The sequence below is a fragment of the Corvus cornix genome, chromosome 3 (genome assembly GCF_000738735.6).
Source record: "Corvus cornix cornix isolate S_Up_H32 chromosome 3, ASM73873v5, whole genome shotgun sequence".
Lineage (NCBI taxonomy): Eukaryota > Metazoa > Chordata > Aves > Passeriformes > Corvidae > Corvus > Corvus cornix.
This window is the reverse complement of record NC_047056.1, coordinates 57,742,979-57,762,245: the sequence shown is the minus strand read 5'-3', so window position 1 is coordinate 57,762,245 and position 19,267 is coordinate 57,742,979. Positions and strand designations below refer to the sequence as shown.

Below are 19,267 nucleotides of genomic sequence, written 5' to 3'. Positions count from 1 at the left end.
AACTTGATCTAATTAAAAATTCATTGGATCACAGATGGCAAGAATGAACATGTTTCTGATGCCTTTTCAGATGTGTCTTTAGGACACTAGACTCAGTATTAGGTTTGTATTTTGTTTTCAATTACGCAGTCCATGGATAAAAGATTCACAGCCATGTATTTAACTCCCCAAAACTATGCCAATGCCTGCTGTCAAAACTGTTCTAACAAGTCAAGTTTGGGGGAAATGTTGTGACACCACACCACACTCATCATTTTCTTTCCTGCTATTCTGCACCCGTCCACACATTTCCCCATTAAATGAACAACTGGCAGAGGCCTTTGCTAGCAGAATTACATGTACTTCTTTTGCCTTGACCTTCCCATTTAAAATGCAATTAACTTACAATTGCTTTTCCCCCTCCCTAGTGTTTTTAAAGAACAAGCCTATCTAAATCAGACTGACCATGTTCTAGCCCTTATATCTAACAGTATTAGCTTAGTTGTGAGAATCTAGCAGCACTGTGGCTCTGTATACAAGAGACACATTGGCATGAATTTCTCTCTTTTGCATAAAAGGGAAAAATCTGTTGGGTGAAAACTGTAGTCATGGCTTAACACTAACAAATACTGCATCTCAGAAATGAAATCCACTATATGAGCTTTTCAGGGATAACAAAAGGAGGAGGAAGAGTGGGGAAAAGACACTTGAGATTGAAACAGTATGTTTTAGAACACCTGTTTCCAGTCCTGCAGCCTTGGGCTCTGGGAATTTATATGGGGTCACAGCTTTGCATCAACATTTGCATAAAAATAGTTCAATTCTCTTCAGAAAGAGGCTATGAGGACCCAAGGAGAAAAATGGGGAAGGGAGAAGTTAGCTTTCTCCTGAGACAATATGTGTCACTCAACAGCATTTTTAGTTCTGCTTGACCAATTCAGTGGCTCAGTCTGATTCCTCTGATCTTTAAACAGACTGGTCACCTACAGAAAATGTCTATGCATGAAATTTCACCTTTACTTTTTTCCCCCAGCAGGTATTAATTTGGTTGTAAACCAGATACCTTCTCTTTCAATGACTCAAATAATACTATAGACACAGGCATAAGTATTTTTGAGACAAAACACGTAGCTACCAGTTTACAAATAAAGTAGCACCACACATGCTTAAAGAGAGAGTAATTCAACTTGCAGGAGCAGTTGACAGGCTGGAGGGAAGGGATGCCATCCAGAGGGACCTTGAGAAGCTTGAGAGCTGGGTCTAAGCAAACCTCATGAAGTTCAACAAAGTGAAGTACAAGGCTCTACAGCTGGGTTGTGGCAATCCTAGACACACCTACAGGCTGGGCAGAGAAGTGGTTAAGAGCAGCCTTGTGGAGAAGGATTTGGGGGTGATGGTTGATGAAAAATTCAACATGAGCCAGCTGGGTGTGCTCACAACCCGGAAAGCCAAACAAATCCTAGTCTGTATCCAAAGGAGTGTGGCCAGCAGGTCATAGGAGGTGATTCTGCACCTCTACTCTGCTCCTGTGAGACCCCACTTGGAGCTGGAGCAAGTCCAGAGAAGGGTCACAAAGTTGATAAGGGAACTGGAGCACCTTGCTTACAAAGACAGGCTAAGAAAGTTCGGGCTGTTCAGCCTGGAGAAGGTTGAATGGAGACCTCATAAAACCTTTTGGTATCTGAAGGGGGCCTACAGGGAAGCTGGAGAGGGACTCTTTGTCTGTGTCCTGATTTCAGCCAAGGCAGGCTGAAATTTTGTGCAACAGCTGGGAGGGGCATGGCCAGGATCCAGATGTGATAGGACCTCACATCATTGCCAGGGATAGGGGGAGAAGGACTTTTGGAGAAGGGTGTTCCTTCCAGTCAGAAACTAGGTGGGGGGAAGCCATCTGGCACTAATTTATTGTAGCAGGCTCCACAGTGAGCATTTCTGGATGTGAATCACTCTCTCTTTTGTACACTTTTGTTATTAATATTACTACTGTTACTGTTCATTTTCTTATCTCATTGCTGTTTACAGTAAATTGTTCTTATCAAAACCCACGATCTTCACCTTTTGTGCCTCCAATTCTCAACTTCATCCCAGCACAGTGGAAAGCGGGGGAGGAAGCAGGAGCAAGAGAGGGGTGTGTGGATCGGGAGAGCCTCGATGGGGGAACTGAATTGGGAAGTACCATTCCTAAACTACAACAGCCTGTAATGATAGGACAAGGAATAATGGGTACAAATTGAGAGAGGGGAAATTTAGGTTAGATATTAGGAGGAAATTTTTCACTGTGAGGGTGGAGAAACACCGGAGCAGGTTGCCCAGGGAAGTTGTGGATGCCCCAACCCTGCCAGTGTTCAAAGCCAGGTAGGATAAAGCCTTGAGCAACCTGGTCTAGTGGGAAGCATTCCTGCCCATGGCAGAGGGGATTGGGACTAGATGATCTTTTAGGTCCATTCCAACCCCTTCATATTTCATGATTCTAATTCAAACAGTACAAACTGCATTTTAAAGGAAAAACAGAGTACCAAGAAATAGGAAACTAAAGAACTCAAAAGCTGAAATATGTTGATGTTGGGTAAGGATTAAGAAAAATAGCCCATTCCTCATAGATGGTGCCATAGTAACATTTCCTTCACATGAATGATTTCTTAAAGAGTAATCAAAGTCATTACTACTTCAAAAGTAGGTTTGTAAAGATATATCTATTTTATAATCTATTCAACAATTTATGTGGAAGACTACACAGCAGCTTTGCAGACTGGTTCTAGAAAAGCACAGTTTCTGTCAGCCCAGATGTCAATACCTTCAGAAACAGAGATCTGTAATCACATTACCAAGGAATGAAGCTCAGAATTATGAACTTCACTATAATACATTCTAATTCAATTGAATATCACCTTTTTTCATATCTGCTCTCTCTGAACCTTGAAAATGAACACATTCCATAGTGTGTCAAAAGTCTTCAGCTCTATTGACTGCAGGAGTTTCATTGTATTAATTCCATAGTGTTTCCCTCATTAGCATAATCACATCTTCCTATTTCCCCTCTCCTCTTCCTAAAAGATAATCATTCTCTGAAGTGTTCCCCAGTAACCTGAAGAAAGGTACCATTAATGGAGAAAATAGAAAAAGCACAAACTATAAACCAGAAGTTTTTGATGAAACTAATAGAAAAATTTCTAGCTATTATTTTTGAAATATGGAACAAGTTTTCTATGCTTTTTAAAATTTAAGATTAAATAAATAAATTTTAAGCCCATAAAATCACCCACATTTCCATAGCTCAAGCCCAGGGGAAAAGCAACAATTGCTTGGCAGGTTAGTTTCAGGCACACTGGGCTAAGTATTCACAAAGTCTGACAACAACCTCCTCTAGGGGAAGAAGAGTGAGACCATGAATTATTTTTCTGAACACTGATAATCCCAAACTTTGTTTAAATATACATGGAACCAAGTTTTGATGACCTTTGGGTAGATCATTCAAATTGTGCAACAATAATGTGGTTCTTGCCAGTAAGCCTTTTCTTTTATTTTCTATTTTACATCTTGGCATTGTTTTCCGAAGATAAACGTACCAGAAAGAATACTTTCTTACACTTTTAATGGAAGTTTTAAATTTACTGTTTTGTTTTTGTCTATTACTACTTCCTACTATTCTCATGTAACATGGAATTGCATACTTCATATTCAGAATCCAGTTACCTGCATTTCATGTAGTGAGTGGCAGGCCATTGAATTATAAAGCATGTTCGCAAGATCTTATAGCCAGCAGAAAATTTCTGATTAAAAAAAAAAGACACTCTATTGACTTTGAAATGTTTCTGATTGGCCAAAATTTTGCAAACCCCACATTCTGGTTTCTAATAGAACCCTATCTGAATTCCTGTCCTTCATCTTAAGGAACTTGAAAACAACACATTAACTGGAGCAGCCAGATGATAAATCCATCTCTATTTCTTGGAATTCTTCATCAATGCAGCAAGACTTTCACTCCATGAAATTTCTATTGTCAGTTTACATGCATGTTGTAATTAAAGATGATTATGACCTAATTTTGTGGCTTAGGAGTTAAGTAACTCATAAGGCAGGAAAACAAGGTTTGCATAAAATTATTATGTTATGAATGCAAAACTGATGGTAGAAAGTATTTTGAAAGAAAGTTCTTTGAACTAAAGCTTTTCTAAAAATTATTTGCAAAGATTAATATTGGATCTTAAGTATTACACCCTCTTGTAATGTTAATAATTCCACTTTATTCACTCATAAAGCTCTGACAATTAGCTAGATATGCATGTGTAATATCTGCAGTTGGAAAACTATTTTTAATTAGACTATCTGGTATTCTCAGTAATTAAAACCGTAGTCATAGTCAATATTTTAAGTGCTTATTTAGTCTTGAATGATAGCAAAATCTCACAAGTAATTGCTATGATGATTTTCATAGTAACTGTTTTGCAGTCTTAACAGTGCTAAACATTTGAGTAATCCTCAAAGACACCCAGAAAGAACAATAAATATAGCAGACCTAGGTATAACGAAGAACTTGGGAAAACATGTTTGTGTCCAAAAAACAAACACAATCAAAAAATTAAGTTATATTTTCCTGCTTGTGTCAACAATTTAAGAAACAACTTAATTACTCCATAAATATTTTTGGATTAAAAAAATTAAAGCTTTTCTTCCAAAGCAAAAAAAAACCCCAAAAAACACAAAACACAGAGTATTACAAAGTAATGGTTTTTCTTATTTCCCATATAAAGGAAATTGGCATTTCCCTTCATTGAGTCTTATAATGAAAAAAAATGAAAGGAATAGGAAGAAGAGTTGCTGTGTCACTGCTGCAAGACAGGAACTGCCATAACCGATGAGCCCCCTCAGTGGTCACCTTAGCAGTTTTGTCTCAGAAGCCTCTGCCTAAATTGCCTAAAGCCAAAGCCCTGCACAAGTTTCATTCATTCTGGCAAACAGCTGAATGACAAGTTGTTTCTCCTATGCAGAACTCTGTAGCTTTTGTAAACCTATTACACTTCAAGGCATCGTAAGTCTTACAGAGATTTGATTCATCATTTGATTCAACTCACTATCTTCTTGATGGTTTATACGGTCCTGATGTGACTTGAAATTAAAATAAATCCTCCACATCGTGTTTCCCAGTCATTCAGATGCTTTTGAAATCTCAGTCATTACCTCAGCCTAAAACGTGTTATTAAAGCAATTAATCCCTAAGCATACTCATGTAAGAGTGTCCTGTAGTAGTTGAGCTCACCAGGGTAACTAAGCATGGCCTAAACAAAAATTTCCTTCTACTGATAGTAGATGTGTTCCATTCCAGCTTAATGCTCCCTGATCTCGTTTAACAGCAGAAGGAAAGAAAAATAAAAGAAAGAAGAGTGCATTGACTTCACATCAGGTACTACTATGTACACTCTCTTCACTGCTCATTCTTTGCCAGTTTAATATATAATTTTAAAATAATTTTAATATAAACCCAATAATTTTATATAAATTATAGGATTTTATATAATAATACAAGATATTATATTATTATCGATTAATAATATATGATATAAGTTTTTCCAGGACCTGTTTCATAACCTTCCTCTGGACTCTTTTATGATTTTGTAGTGCCTTTGGCTGCTGTGCAAAATAAAAAGCAATTTTATTATATTTGCTTGGTTTTGGACTGTTAATGTATATTTGATTAGTTATATCCTTTGAATATCTGTAGGTACTATATAGACTACTACAAAATTCCAACTAATTATTTAACATGCAGTTAATTTAACTCAAGGTACAAGCAGAATTTGAGTAAAGAGCATTTGAATTAAACATTATTAAAACTGAGTGTTACTAAAACAAGTACTACTAGTAATACAAAAACTAGTGTTAGAAAAGTATGTCAACCACAGACACTTGAGAAATTCTAAGCAATCAAAACTAATTAAATGTTGCTTCTCACAAAGCTGAATAACAAATATTGGTTGCAAATGTTAGTAACTGTAGTTGGTGTACATAAAAGTATTTTGATACAGTAAATTTACTAGATTCCTACCAGATTAAAATAGAAAAAAAGATATGGATAACAATGACCAAGTCTAACAACAGTAGCACTTGTCTCTCTTCTAATCTAGATATGAGTGAAACTGGGTGATTATAACAACATATTCCCTCTGGGATATTCTCCTTGCCTCTAGCAAAGTAGACAATTAATGAAAGAAATCTTCAGTAATGTAATTTTTTCCATATTTATTCTAGTCTGCCTTTACAGAAGCATCTAGAAGTAATGCACCCTTGTCTTTCCTGGACAATGGTTTGGCTAGGAGTTTCTCAGCTACAAAGAGGTAAAGGATACTTCAGATTAATTATTACTATTCAGTGTAGTGATTTATTCCATTTTCCAAGTATAGTTAGGAACAAAACACTTCGTAATTCGATTTATAGCAGTTGGCTTCAAGAAGGCAGCTGGCTTCAACAAGATCACCAAGTGAGTAATCTGTACTCTATAATTTATTAAATGCTACCTCTCTATATTCACTGACTAAAAACAGAAGCTGCATAAAAAAGGTCAATAGAAATAGCCTTGAGTGTTTTAACCTTGAACACTGCAATGTCTTTTCTAGCCTAAATAATTCTATGATTCTATACACTACGGAGCAAAGAACAGATCAATCATCTGAGAAGAAGTCCCCAAAAGTTGCAACTAAGCAACATAGAATATGTTCAGAGTCTTCCAAATCAGACACAAAATACTGGATTCAATTTTAGAAAAGTACATGGAAAAGTCAAATAATTTAAAAGAAATCTGAACACCACTTTTTAAGTAGTTGTGTTAGTACCATTTCAGTAAACGAACAGTTGTGGAAAGCCATGCTTTAAGACAATCATCAGTCTTATTTCATGGAAGGGAAACATAAGCATGCAAAGTTTCTAATCTCCTGGAGAAGTGAGTGTCAATTGACCTGCTTTGCACATAGCAGAATCTCTAAAGGTGAGGTAAACATCAAATGTCTATTTTTTCCTGGACTGAAAACTGGGCCCTGTTTCTTTGTTCTTCTGTACATACTGTATATTCTGACTAACTAAAATCACAGAAACAGGAATGCTTATGCACACGTAACTTCTGCAAACTTGGGGTCAATGGGAGATTTGCCACTCATTACAATGGTGCAAGTAAGCAGAATATCTAATTGCCACATGATGGAACAGCTGATTCCACACAAGAGAAATATTAAACTTCTGCTGAAAATCTACCTGCTTGCCTGGAATGAGATGTACACACGAGAAATTTTTACATAAAGCATCAAAAATTAACACAGTCCATGTGGCACACAAAAGACATAACCTACCACTACTTACACAATCCTTCCTTCTCAAATTATTACCTTATCTAGAGTCAGAGAACCTTCTTCTGCTTCTGTTGGTCCTTCTGGTAGGAGAGGAGCAGAATCTGGTACTAATCCTGAAGGCTGTTCTTCATATTCTTCTGAAAAGAGGAACCATAATTCTCCATTATTAGAGCTATGAAAGAATTTATGTGAACCACCATGACATTACAATCTAACCAAAAACAGGATGTGAACGAAAACAGGTGAAAAATGTTTGAAGGCAACTGTTGTACGAGAATTTATGAAAATTCTCCCATAAACCTTTATTTATACTCGTAAGTTTAGATTTAAATGTGATTTATATGTTCATTATTGTATAAAGGCATTCAAACATTTACCTAAGAACAAAGTCCATACTGTTAGCAAGCAGGTGATACGTAACAAATGTATCATACACATTTCTTTTGATTCAATAATAGGATGATCACAAAATGAAATAGCAAATTATATACCAGAGATTTTATTTCACAGTTGGACAACTGCCTCAAAAATTTTGTTTACTTTTTTGTTGTTGTTTGTTTTTCAGAACATTTTTTTTAAGGCCTTCACTGAAGACTCTTCCTACAGACTTCTCTCTGGGTTTTATTGCAAGGAGGAAAGGCAGGGGAAAATGCAATGGATGTACAAGGAGAAGGCAAAAGGGAAGGGCATAGTAATTCTAATTAACTTCATCAAGTGAGAACGGTGTTATCTGCAAGTGTTTTTTAGGAAAAGAGGCTTAAATACTAGATTTCACTTTAAAGACATAGGGAGGAACTAAAAAATGGGGGAAACCATCTTGAGAAATTTTGGGTTAAAAGATTTCTAAATACCAGTATAACTGATAGTTTGATAGTTTAGGAAAGCAAATAATTTCTTGTACTATGCAACCACAGGCTGTGTCCACAAGCTGAATATTTACAACTGCCAGCACACTGAGCATCTTTATAGCAGTGGACTTAGTAGGATTGCTTCCTATGTTATTTGTTCAGATTCATCTAGGTTTGTCTGTAATCAGTTTAATCAAAACTGTTTTAATGAAAAGAACCTGGTAGCAAGTTCAATGCTCAGATGTGAGATCTAACCATTACCATTCTTTTAAAACTTCATACTGAAATCCAGTTATTTGGGAACTGAACATTTTCCATTAGAGCAGGGGAAAATTAAGAGTCTGTACGAAAGCTAGATCTAATGGAAATTGCCTAAGAGAAAACCAAGATGTTTGTGAAATGCTCTGATGTGTCCTAAAACATTGCCAAGCTGGGCCTGAATTAGGTGGCTCTGTGTTAGAAGAGACAAGGGATCAATCCAGCTGACAAATAATTAAGTCAGTAATAAGCTGACTTATTCCATAAGCTGGAATGTTTAACCAAGTGCAATGGTTAGCTAACTTTACACAATTTTTGCACCACAATAAGTCATCATTATGCCACGTGTGTACTACATAAATTCCTATCTTCAGAACAATAAGCAGAACAGCATGGTAAAATCTTGGAGCATCAGTTAAACCCACACCGGTATACCAGGAAGACAGCAGTAAACTTACTTTCACCAGCCACATAATTAGCTGGAAAATAGCCTTGCTGTCCATTTGCTAGGCTGCCAAACCACCAGTTATCATTATCTTTGTATAACACTTGGATAATGTCACTGCGATGGATGGTTAGCTCATCTGATCGATGCGCTGTGTAGTCATAAAGAGCCACTACCTAAAAGAGAGATAAGAGCACCACAGCTTTATCACAACCATGCCACAGAGAAAAAAGCGCAACATTCACTTCCTCTTGCAGAAAAGCAGCTGAAACCAAAGCTCCACTTTGGTAAAAGCTGAGGCTGCCTCAAGTTTTGCTAATGGGATCAGGGGTGGTGGGAAAGCAGCAGGAGAGGCAAGATAAAGGACTGTGGGATTGCAGAAATGGTTAAGAACATTGAATTCACTAAGATTAGCTTCAAAACAGCAGCTGTTAGTTTTATAAGCAATTTGCTTGTGAAGCAAAAGGGAAAAAAAAAAAGCTTCATACAGTCACTTTCTCAGAACTGTTACACCACCTTCAGATCCCATTCTCTGTGTGCTCATGAAGCATATGTGTTTGAATAAATACTTCAACAGTATGACAGCTTTAACCAAGGAAAAATTTAATACAAAAAGACATTGAAAACTTTTGCTTTGATCATTCCATTTTTTCTTGTTTTGTTTTGTTTTGCTCAGAAATAAGCATTTGGATGTACAATTTTATAAATTCCTGCAAAAATACATTTATATTACATTTCATGTAATGAATTTATTTGACAGTGAAACACAGTGCAGCTATACTTTTATGAACAAGAGTACTAAGAGTCATCAGCACTATGCATACTGCATATAATAAACTACTAGAAGCCTGATTTCTACCCTGAATATGAAAATATCAAGTACAATTTCTTATTTATCTCCTATGCCCTATGAACAAAAATCTGTCCTAGTGAACTCTGAGCAGAAAAGCACGAAAGGAAAACAAATAAACTGAAAAAATAAGGGAATTGCTCACTTCCCTCATCACAAGTGAAGAGCAAAATTATGACCTATTTTACACACAGAGTGCTGCTTCCCTACCTACAATCTTCACCTCATATTTCTCTACAAAATTTTAAGTGGAGGTCAGAAATGGGGATCATTAGGAGCAATAGGAGGGTTAACAGAATTGAAGGAGCCAGCAAAGTTATTTATTACTCATTACTTTTTTATTACTCATGCATGCATTTAAATTTTCAGACTGCTGAATTCCACAGTGCTTTTTATATTTGTATTTCTGCTTTGAGCAAGATGACCTGGGAGTTGTGTGTGTAAAAATATAGCCAATGTCACTTGCATTTTCATAATTCCATGCCACCAATTAAACAGATTAAATCAGTTATGAATGGGAAAAGATGGAAACGATTCTACCACTGTAAATTTTACGTGGCAATTTGTGAGATGGTCAGCACCAAAGAATTAGTATCACCACAGTTTTCAGTAGACAGGAAACTTACCTAAATATGCATTCAGCAGTCCTGAATTTACATAAAGAAGCTAAACAATGAAATGTCCTTTATCATAACTCTCCTCCCTGCATTAGGAAAGCTAACAGTAATTACTGGTGATGCTGGCAGTACAGAAATATGAACTGTAGAACAGAACCAAACTAAACCACACTAATGAGCGCCATGTCCAGTAAGAGGTGCTCTAACAGTGCCCACTTCAGTTAAGCGACAAGTTCATGAAAACCATGAGGTCACTTACAGTAAAAAACCCCCAAACCCAAAAAGGAATGTAGGAATGCAACATTAATTACTTGGCAGCATGAAGAACAATGAAAGGCAGAGCAACAGCCACTTTGTTTTGCAGTATCTTTTGTAAGACACTTCTGGTGCAAATTTTGTGTTTTCTTGAAAAAATTACAAAAATTCAGTCACATGGAAACTGCCGCAAATAGTTCAAAACATTTAAGCAAGTTCCACTGTCTGCCTCTCTGAAATAAGAAATTAATATACCAATGTGTCCTGTAATACAACTGGTTTAGTAAGCCTGACAATTTAAATAAAATGCTGAAATTGCCACTATATTCTCTGTTGACATATGATCAGAAAAATGACCATAACAGGATATAGGAAATGCACCTCAGAACCAAAGAAGAATGTAAACCACTCACAATTACACCTAAAGCAGTGGACTTACTTCTGGTGTGACACTCAAAAATTTGTCAAGTTCTATTTGGGTCCAAGTCCAGGCAAAAAATAAAAAAATCTGTATTCAACAAAATTTTACGAAATTATTTTTCAAGATTGATATAAACCCAGCAGTAATGTAGTTATCCAGTTATGAACGTCTTTGTAAGAATTACAAAATCTACAGTAGGAAAAATAACGTCCTTGGGATCATGCTAAAAAAAGGGCACGCTTTCTAAAGCAGATACAGCATAACAGGTACAGAACATATTGCAAAAAATTACATAATACTTACTGTCTCTTGCCCGGGTGGACAACTGTTTCCTCCTCCCACTCCCAACGCAGTCAGGCTGTCATAATTCTAGAAGAATAAATTATTTTAAATTTTAATATGAAACATTTTGCTAAATTACAATTGTTTTTCATTTCTCCTGTAAGGCAGTAAGAATTATCTGCAACAAAATGCTTTTTATAAAAAAGAAAAAGCAGAAGTGATGTTAAGCAACACTGAGTAATATTGGCTATTGGCTGGTAGATGTTTAGAAGAAGATATTAAATTTTTCAAGTATGTACACTGCATTAAAGACACAACTGGGCTAATGACTATGCAGTCCAAGCTTGTTTGCATTGCAAACACTACAGCAGACATTTAAGAAGTTGTTGCAGTGAACTTTACCTCTGAACCAGTATGCAAAAGATGCCACTTCCATATAATGAAGAATTTCAGGTTGGTCTTAATAACCAATACTTTCCATTTGATTCTAATTGTTCTATCCTTACCACTTGCTCTTCAGACTTTCAATGAATTCAAAAGAATAATAGGTATATAATGCAATAATCAGGATAAGCCTGCACCTTAAAAAAAATTAATTTCTGTAAAATAATAGAATGCTTAAACTGAAAGAAGATTCAGAATAATTATTAAAATTAGCAGAGGAACGACAAACTAGGAAACAAAAAGGAAGAGCTGGAAGTCCTTTGCTGGTATTACTTATTTTTTTTCCAATGGTCTATCTTCACAAAGGGAAACCAGTTTCCCCTCAATTTTGTGTGCATCAAAGGATACATGCTACCATACAGAATAGAAATATTACACAGCAATTAAAATATTTTAGAAGAGTCAAACATGTGCTTTGTGAAGTCAACATTTCCACCTCTAACAGATATACTGCGTTATAACTCTTTTAATTTGAAAATTTTAATCCAACATACTTCATCTTTTTCATATTTTACAGCCACTCCTTTATCTGTCTTTTTCATGAACTTCTTTATCTTACTTCTGCTTTTAAAAAATATATCTAAAATGTATTGTTCTTTTTATTTTCAATGTTTGGTTTGGTTTTTTTTTTTTATTATGGTGGTCCTAGGAACATCATTACAAATTACAGAGAAAATCCTTGCAAATCCTCAGTAGAATAAATGCCATTCTTGAAAACAGGGACTCTTGCCCTCAGTGTTGTTTTAATAATTTAGTTGAACTTATCCCATATGGGAAAGAAATCACTGAGTGTCCTGAACTCCATCCAGTCTCCAGATTGTTTTGGTACTGTCTCAGTAGTTACAGACACACACAGCAATTACAGATGAACTCAGTACAAAAGTGAACAGTTGCGCTCATTTTTTATCATCTACCCAAATATCTAAGCCTACCACCTAAAGAGTTCTGAATAATTATGTACATGCACAGAAGGAAAAAAAAAAGTGTAACTGCCTGATTTGATAAACAAATTTTGAACAAAGACTGGTGGAGCTGCAGTTCAGAGTACACAGCTTGTTCAGTGGTCTATTGGTAGTCAGCACTGCAGTACAGGTTTCAGCTAATTCTCATTTTCCATTCTCAAGGTTAAGAGAACTGTGCAGGCAATGTGCTTAGCCTGTGGGATGGGAGTGCCTCCTGTTGCTCAAAAATGATTCATCAGAATTATTAGCAGTATTATTTAGGTATCTAGTTCAGGTACTCATATTGCCCCATTATTATGTCTCAATCTGTCTCTCTCTTTTTTTAATAAAGTATTTATGTGGCTCTCAAACACTTGAGAACAGCTTGAAGAGAGCAAGCTGTGTGGAAATAACAAGCTAAAATCTATGAGTCACCCTGAGACTATGCTGAATGTTCTCAGACACAGCCTTAAACTTTTAAGGCAACAAGAATCCAAAGAGGTGCCTCTTAAAGAGGTATTCTGAGTATGTCACCGGCTGCACACACATCTACCTCCAGCTGTGCAGGGCAATTGCCACGGCTGCCTACCACAAACACAGCTACTGCAAGGCAGCAGAGCTGCCTCTGGTGTGCCATGCCGTTCTTCAAGTAGTGTCAACTACCAGTTACACCACAAGAAACACAATAAAAACTACCAGCCTTTCGGCTCAGAAACATAATTTTTTAAATGCTGTGTCACAAGATTAAGGCATATTTTCAGGATTTCAAAAAAGCAACAGACATACTAAATGGTATGAATACATAATTCTTAATACAATATTAATGCGTCCTTTTTTTCATGCAGGATGGAAACTAGCTAATCCTTTTCTTGCACTGAAACAGATGTGGGGCTACAGCTATGTTCCAAGGAGTTGGTCTTTTTGGGAGGCAGACCATCTGTGGGAAACAGAAACAAAATGCTTGCTGAAAAAGTGTGCCATGTCACACTGACTGTGGTTGAACAAAGCTCTTAGGAGCTTTCAGCATTAAGGAACATCCTCAGTGGAAGATAAATAGATCCATCAGTTGATGCAGAGTTCTAGACCATGGAGTATCACACTGGTTATCCATGACTGACCCACTTAGGTACCCTTGACATTTCTAGCTCAAACCAAACAAAAATGTTTCAAGACGCTGATACAAAAGAGAACACTGTAAGTGAGAGTAACCTGATACATTGTTGTGTCAAGTTTTATTGATTCCTGATAATAGCCCTAATTAAAATGTTTACAGCTTCTTTTTAATGGGTCAGTTTCTGTGATTGCTCAAATGGAGGTTTTGCTTTTTTGATGCAGATGTATAGTGGCCAACAGGATTTGGCCATTAGATAGCACTCATTCCCTTAGGAGAAGGAGCACTGAGTAAGAACAAGAGATGTATCTTATTGCTGCATTTTCTGTAAAAATCTCAGCATTTCCTTTCTACTACTGAACCAATATATTTCAATTACTACAATATCAAAATGTAAAGAAGGAAATATTGGAAAATGTAGAGTCTAATGATTCATTTAGTTTCATATGCTTCCTCCTTATATGTAAAGATATTCTTCATTGTAACAGAATAAATATATAGATTAAGTCCCACTTTAATTAACTCTTAATAACAACACTTGGAAAAAAAGCTTTTCTAAGATTAATTTTAGGCAGACACTACACATACCGAGGTGAACCCCAGTGTGTATGCCCACAGGGCCAAAGCCACCCTCCCTCCTTTTCCCATTAGCGACAGACTCAGGGACATGAAGGACAAACATCTATTTCCTGGACCCTTGACAGCAGCACTGCTTCCCTCCACTCCACCTCCCCTAGCTGCTATCTGCCAGAATGGAAGAGAAACTGGGAATATTACATATGGAAACACCCCAGAAAAGACACAAGAAATGTGTGTTACAGCTTCTCTTGTCTGTCTAGCAAATCTGTGCCTCACTGTGTAATAGCCAACATTCTGAGACTATTACCTTTCGGGGGTTTGTTTTGCTGCAGCTTTTGGTTTATGGTGGTTTCTTGGTTTGGTTTCTTTTAAGGAGAAAAAGTAAGAAATTAACTCACAGAGCTTAATTGAAAACCCCTGGTTGGCTTAAAAGGTAATATTTAAAACATTTTAAAAATTCTACAGAATAAATCTGAGATTTTGCTCCATTGTTTTCCTTTTTCCTTAGGAACCCATGGGTTAGAAATTTACTTAATTGTCTCCTCCCCTAAGAATGCTATGCAATCTCTTTATTCCAGTAAGTGAAGTTTTAAATTAAATGCTAAATAAGATGAGGCTTAAAAGAAAGCAGCTCAATACTGTTAGCACTTTTGTATTCTGTTCTCATCCTCTGGTCCAATGCAGGTGCTAGCTCGGGACACCTAACTACAAATTTAGTCTATGAGAAACAGAAGTACAAATATTAGTATTAATAGCTAAATTAAAATTATGCTAAAAGTATCAATTGGCAAGAATGATACACTCTTCTTCAGTCATAACTAATCTGTGTGGAGACGCTGTACAGCTCCTTAGGCTTCAGATGACTACAATCCTGATTTGATTACAGTCCTGCAATATTCAATAAGCATGGGAATCTATAATTTGTCTAGACAAAGAAAGGACCAAAACTGCACCAGGCTGCACTTTATTGAAACCTGAAATGTACAAATAGAAATCAGAAATGCAAACACAGCTGCTGTAGTAAAACCTACAAGGATTTAAAAAAAAAAGGAGAGAAAAGAAAAAAGGGAAAAAGATCAATTGAGAAGCATGTGAAATACTCCAACTCCTGAAATGATTCAAAACCTCTTCAACTATTCTGCCATTTCTAAATATGCTAGGTTTTGATACTAATTGCTCAATTAACCTGCACTTACATGTATTAATGCATTTATAATAGAAGAAGTAACAAATATATTCAAAACCTTAATTTAGCCCTCTCAGAAAAAACTATTTTAAATTAGCTGCTACCTAGCATTTCACAAAACAGTTGATCCTGGAAATGTTTATCAAGTTTGCTGTGGTGGAGAACACTATAGTACTGGTTGAACAATTTATATTTTTCCCTAAAAAATTACATATTGATGGCTAAAAATTTGAAAACATGAAAACAGGAATCATTTAGCAACTAATACAACTGCAATGTAAAACCATGCTTTCAAAATTTCTTGGTGAATCCTATGTACCTTACAAGCTTTCCACAACTGTCTTAACAGATTCTGTTAAAAAAGGTAGGTCCAAAAAATCCTAAAGCAGTCCAAACAAAACCCCAAATTAACTGTGAAACAGCTATAAATTACCCAAGTTAATTTATGTCCATTTATAACATTTCTCTCAAAACTTAAAATAGGTGCAGTTACAACAGAATATTAAACCATGGCATTCTGTCCATGGGTGTAGGAGGATTAACATCTCCAGTACAACAGGCCCAGCTTCATAGACACACAAATGCATTCAGTATTCAGAAGCACCACTTGATCTTTCTTCACTAGTTTCTCCACACATTTTGTGTTTAATACAGGTTCATCAAATGTATAGTTGCAATTAATAGCATTTACAGATTCTGTTGGATTTTTATTTTACTTATGGTGATCAGGAAACCAGAAACAAAGAGAAGAACAAATATAATTAGTAGAAGTTTACAATCAATATTTAATAGATAAGCAATTAAGTAAACAGAGGATAGCTGTGATTTCACTTGTTACAAGTATGAGTAAACAATGAAAACATGGTGCTGCAAAGAGAATTTAATTCCAAGGTATTGTCTTAGCTTTTCTCTCAGCTACTTATCAATGCCTGTTTTCTTAGTAAAAATAAAAAAACACAGGAGTGTGATTTTATCTTATTTATTTCTAAACAATAAGTAAAAGTAATCATGAAAAAAATATAAAGATTTGATTTGCAGATATCTGATCTTACTACCAGCTGGTCACAGCATAAACTAATTTGGCCATGTAGACAATTGGTTTGAAGATACCTCTTTTTTGAATAAAGACAGGATAAAAAAACCCACGTCTCTACAATGAGAACTTGTGAATAATGACATTTTATAGTTAAACATCAATTTAAAAAAAATGCAAAGAGAGAATTCCTTACCGTCTGTAGTCTACCCAATAGTGTTCGACTAAGAGGATTTCCTACTGGGCTGAAGCACCCTGTGAAAAGAAAAGGCTGTGAATTTTCTGCTTGTTATCCTTTTTCCATCGAATAAACCATTTTATTTTAAAATCATTATGTTAGCAGGGTATGTTTGACAAAATTCTAATGAAAAGCAGCAGCATCTTTCAGTCACAACTATGCATCCTTCAGTCGGGAACAGTTGGAGGGTTTATTTAACTAACAGACCTGACACAAGGTTAACTAATCCAATATTTCCATTCAAATGATTTGGAGAAGTAGCTCAAGCTATGTCCACATGCCACCTCGTGCTCAAAGCTGACACTATTATCTAGGCTGTATTGCTTTTCTCTTCATTGAATTTCCAAGTAATGCATACAAAGTTTTCCAACAGAAATGATCACAAAAACTCACAAAGGAATTACTTCCTTATTTTATCTGAAAGAATAACTATTCCTATTCAGTAGTTCCCTTTGATCATCAGAGTTTCTATCACAACACATCTTGCTGTTTATTTTATTCACTCTCTACATAGCGCACTTGAACAAGTACTTGTAAATTCTTTTCTTTTCAGACTATTATGTTAACTACTAAGCTTAGGAAAATCCTTTTATCATCTATGGATTTATCTTTTTGTTATTGGTCTCCTCAGCTGTATACTTAAGAAAACATCTTAAAAAGAAAAGACACAAAAAAATCTGAAAATCGTTGAACATGACAGTGAAAAATGCTACCGCATCATTGAAGAACAGTTTCTCAAGCACAGAAATGCCAGGCAACACAGAGTTAAGCTCACTGGAATTTCTCTGTGAGACACTAGCTTTGAAACAAGTTTTGTTTTTAAAGAGAAATAAGTTCTGAAAACTCATTTTCATTTGCCACACCAAAAGCCTGCTTTTGAGGAGTCCAGTACCTGAATAAAGTGGACTTTTCAGATTCAGACTCCCATGTACTGGCAGAGCTCCACAAGGAAACTTGCACAGCTCCATCTATAATACACTTTCTAAAGCCTAGTGGTTTTGACTTTCACAGGAAGTTTACTCATAAATGCTTAATCATTAAGATATTTAGACATTTCTAACTAGAATAAAAGCTGCAAGCTCAAATAACTGTAGTTAAACCATGCTCCTGCAAATCTGCATGCAACTGATCTCCTACTTGTGAGAAGTCCTAAACACATGCAATAATGGATTATTTAGCTTCATGTATGAATTAAAAACATTTTGATCTTAATAATTTCAAAAAATCTTGCATAAATTCTGAAATACTTTATTTTGAAAGGCTTAATTTGCTTTTATTACTTTTTCCCACCTCTTTTAAGAAGAAGAAAGAGATGAGAATGCAAACAATTTTCTGAATTCAATCCATCCTTGCAGACAGTAGTCCTGAAGGCAACCTTTTTTCAAATAAGCTATTTGCTAAAACATTTGTTCAGTACTAACCAAAAGTCAGTGGGGATATTACTCCTATTGATATTGTTATCTACATATTCAGAAAGCCAGAAAACCAGATGCTACAGAGATGATAGTACATATGGATGTATTGTCACATACACATGTTGTATCAAGTCTTGGAATAAAAAACAAACAAACTGAAAATCAATAAAACGTCTGCATGATAAAAAACTTTATTTTTAAGATGGCCAATTTGAGCATGGGAATGTTGTGCCACTTTACACAAACCCATACTAAGATAAAAGATATATAAAATATTTGATAAAAACATTGCTTGTATATAAATATTCAAGTTTTAATTAAAAACAACACGAATCTGCATTTTTATCATTTCCATTATTGACCTTCTTATTTTTCTAAGGAAAACACACATTACTTCCAAGTGCTCCTGGACTGTAGGTTTATGGATGTGAGTACTCCTGTGCAGCCTCTATATTCAGCTGCTTATCAGGAGAAAACTTTATGGTTAGACTGATATTCCCAATTAAGCCTCAAAAAGGGCAGCGCAGACCTGCTACGCTGCAAGCATAGGACAGAGACAGATATGTAACTCAGAGATATAAGGAGTGCTGTATGGAATTCTAGAAGCTGGCACTGGTTCAGACTCAATGTTTTCCGTGACTAGAAACAAAACAAACAGAAAATTCTTATTACTTTGCTTGTGTAAACAGACCACAGCACACCTGGGTCCAAATACTCCATGAACATGTCTATTGGTTACCCCAAAGTAGTCTTTAGTGTCATCTTGTTTTTAGTTATCAAGCATTCCTTTAGTAGCCCCTACATTCAAAATGGCCATATTAAAAAACCCCAAGAAACAAAACAAACCCAAACCAACAAAAAAAACCTGCTCAAATCTTCCCCATTCACAAAACAAGCAAGCAAAGGAATATACATCTCTTCTTCCCCAAATGAGGCAGTAGAATTTTAAAGCAATGTTACACAGCTATGGGCTTGATATGGTTCCATGCTTGATGAAGCATGTAAATGACATCAAGCAGGTGTGACTA

At 35.8% G+C, this 19,267-nt stretch overlaps 1 protein-coding gene across 4 annotated transcripts in view; it reads right to left on the bottom strand.

The window, feature by feature from the left end:
• The window catches only part of AHI1 (Abelson helper integration site 1), a 91,288-nt gene that overhangs the window by 7,719 nt on the left and 64,302 nt on the right, over positions 1–19,267 (bottom strand). For all 4 annotated transcript variants that reach the window (XM_039568988.1, XM_010401262.4, XM_039568987.1 and 1 more), the window contains 4 exons: positions 16,783–16,841; positions 11,314–11,379; positions 8,881–9,043; positions 7,353–7,453 (listed from right to left, as the gene is read on the bottom strand). In XM_039568988.1, coding sequence (XP_039424922.1) covers positions 7,353–7,453; positions 8,881–9,043; positions 11,314–11,379; positions 16,783–16,841 — 389 coding nt within the window. The remainder of the gene's footprint in view (positions 1–7,352; positions 7,454–8,880; positions 9,044–11,313; positions 11,380–16,782; positions 16,842–19,267) is intronic.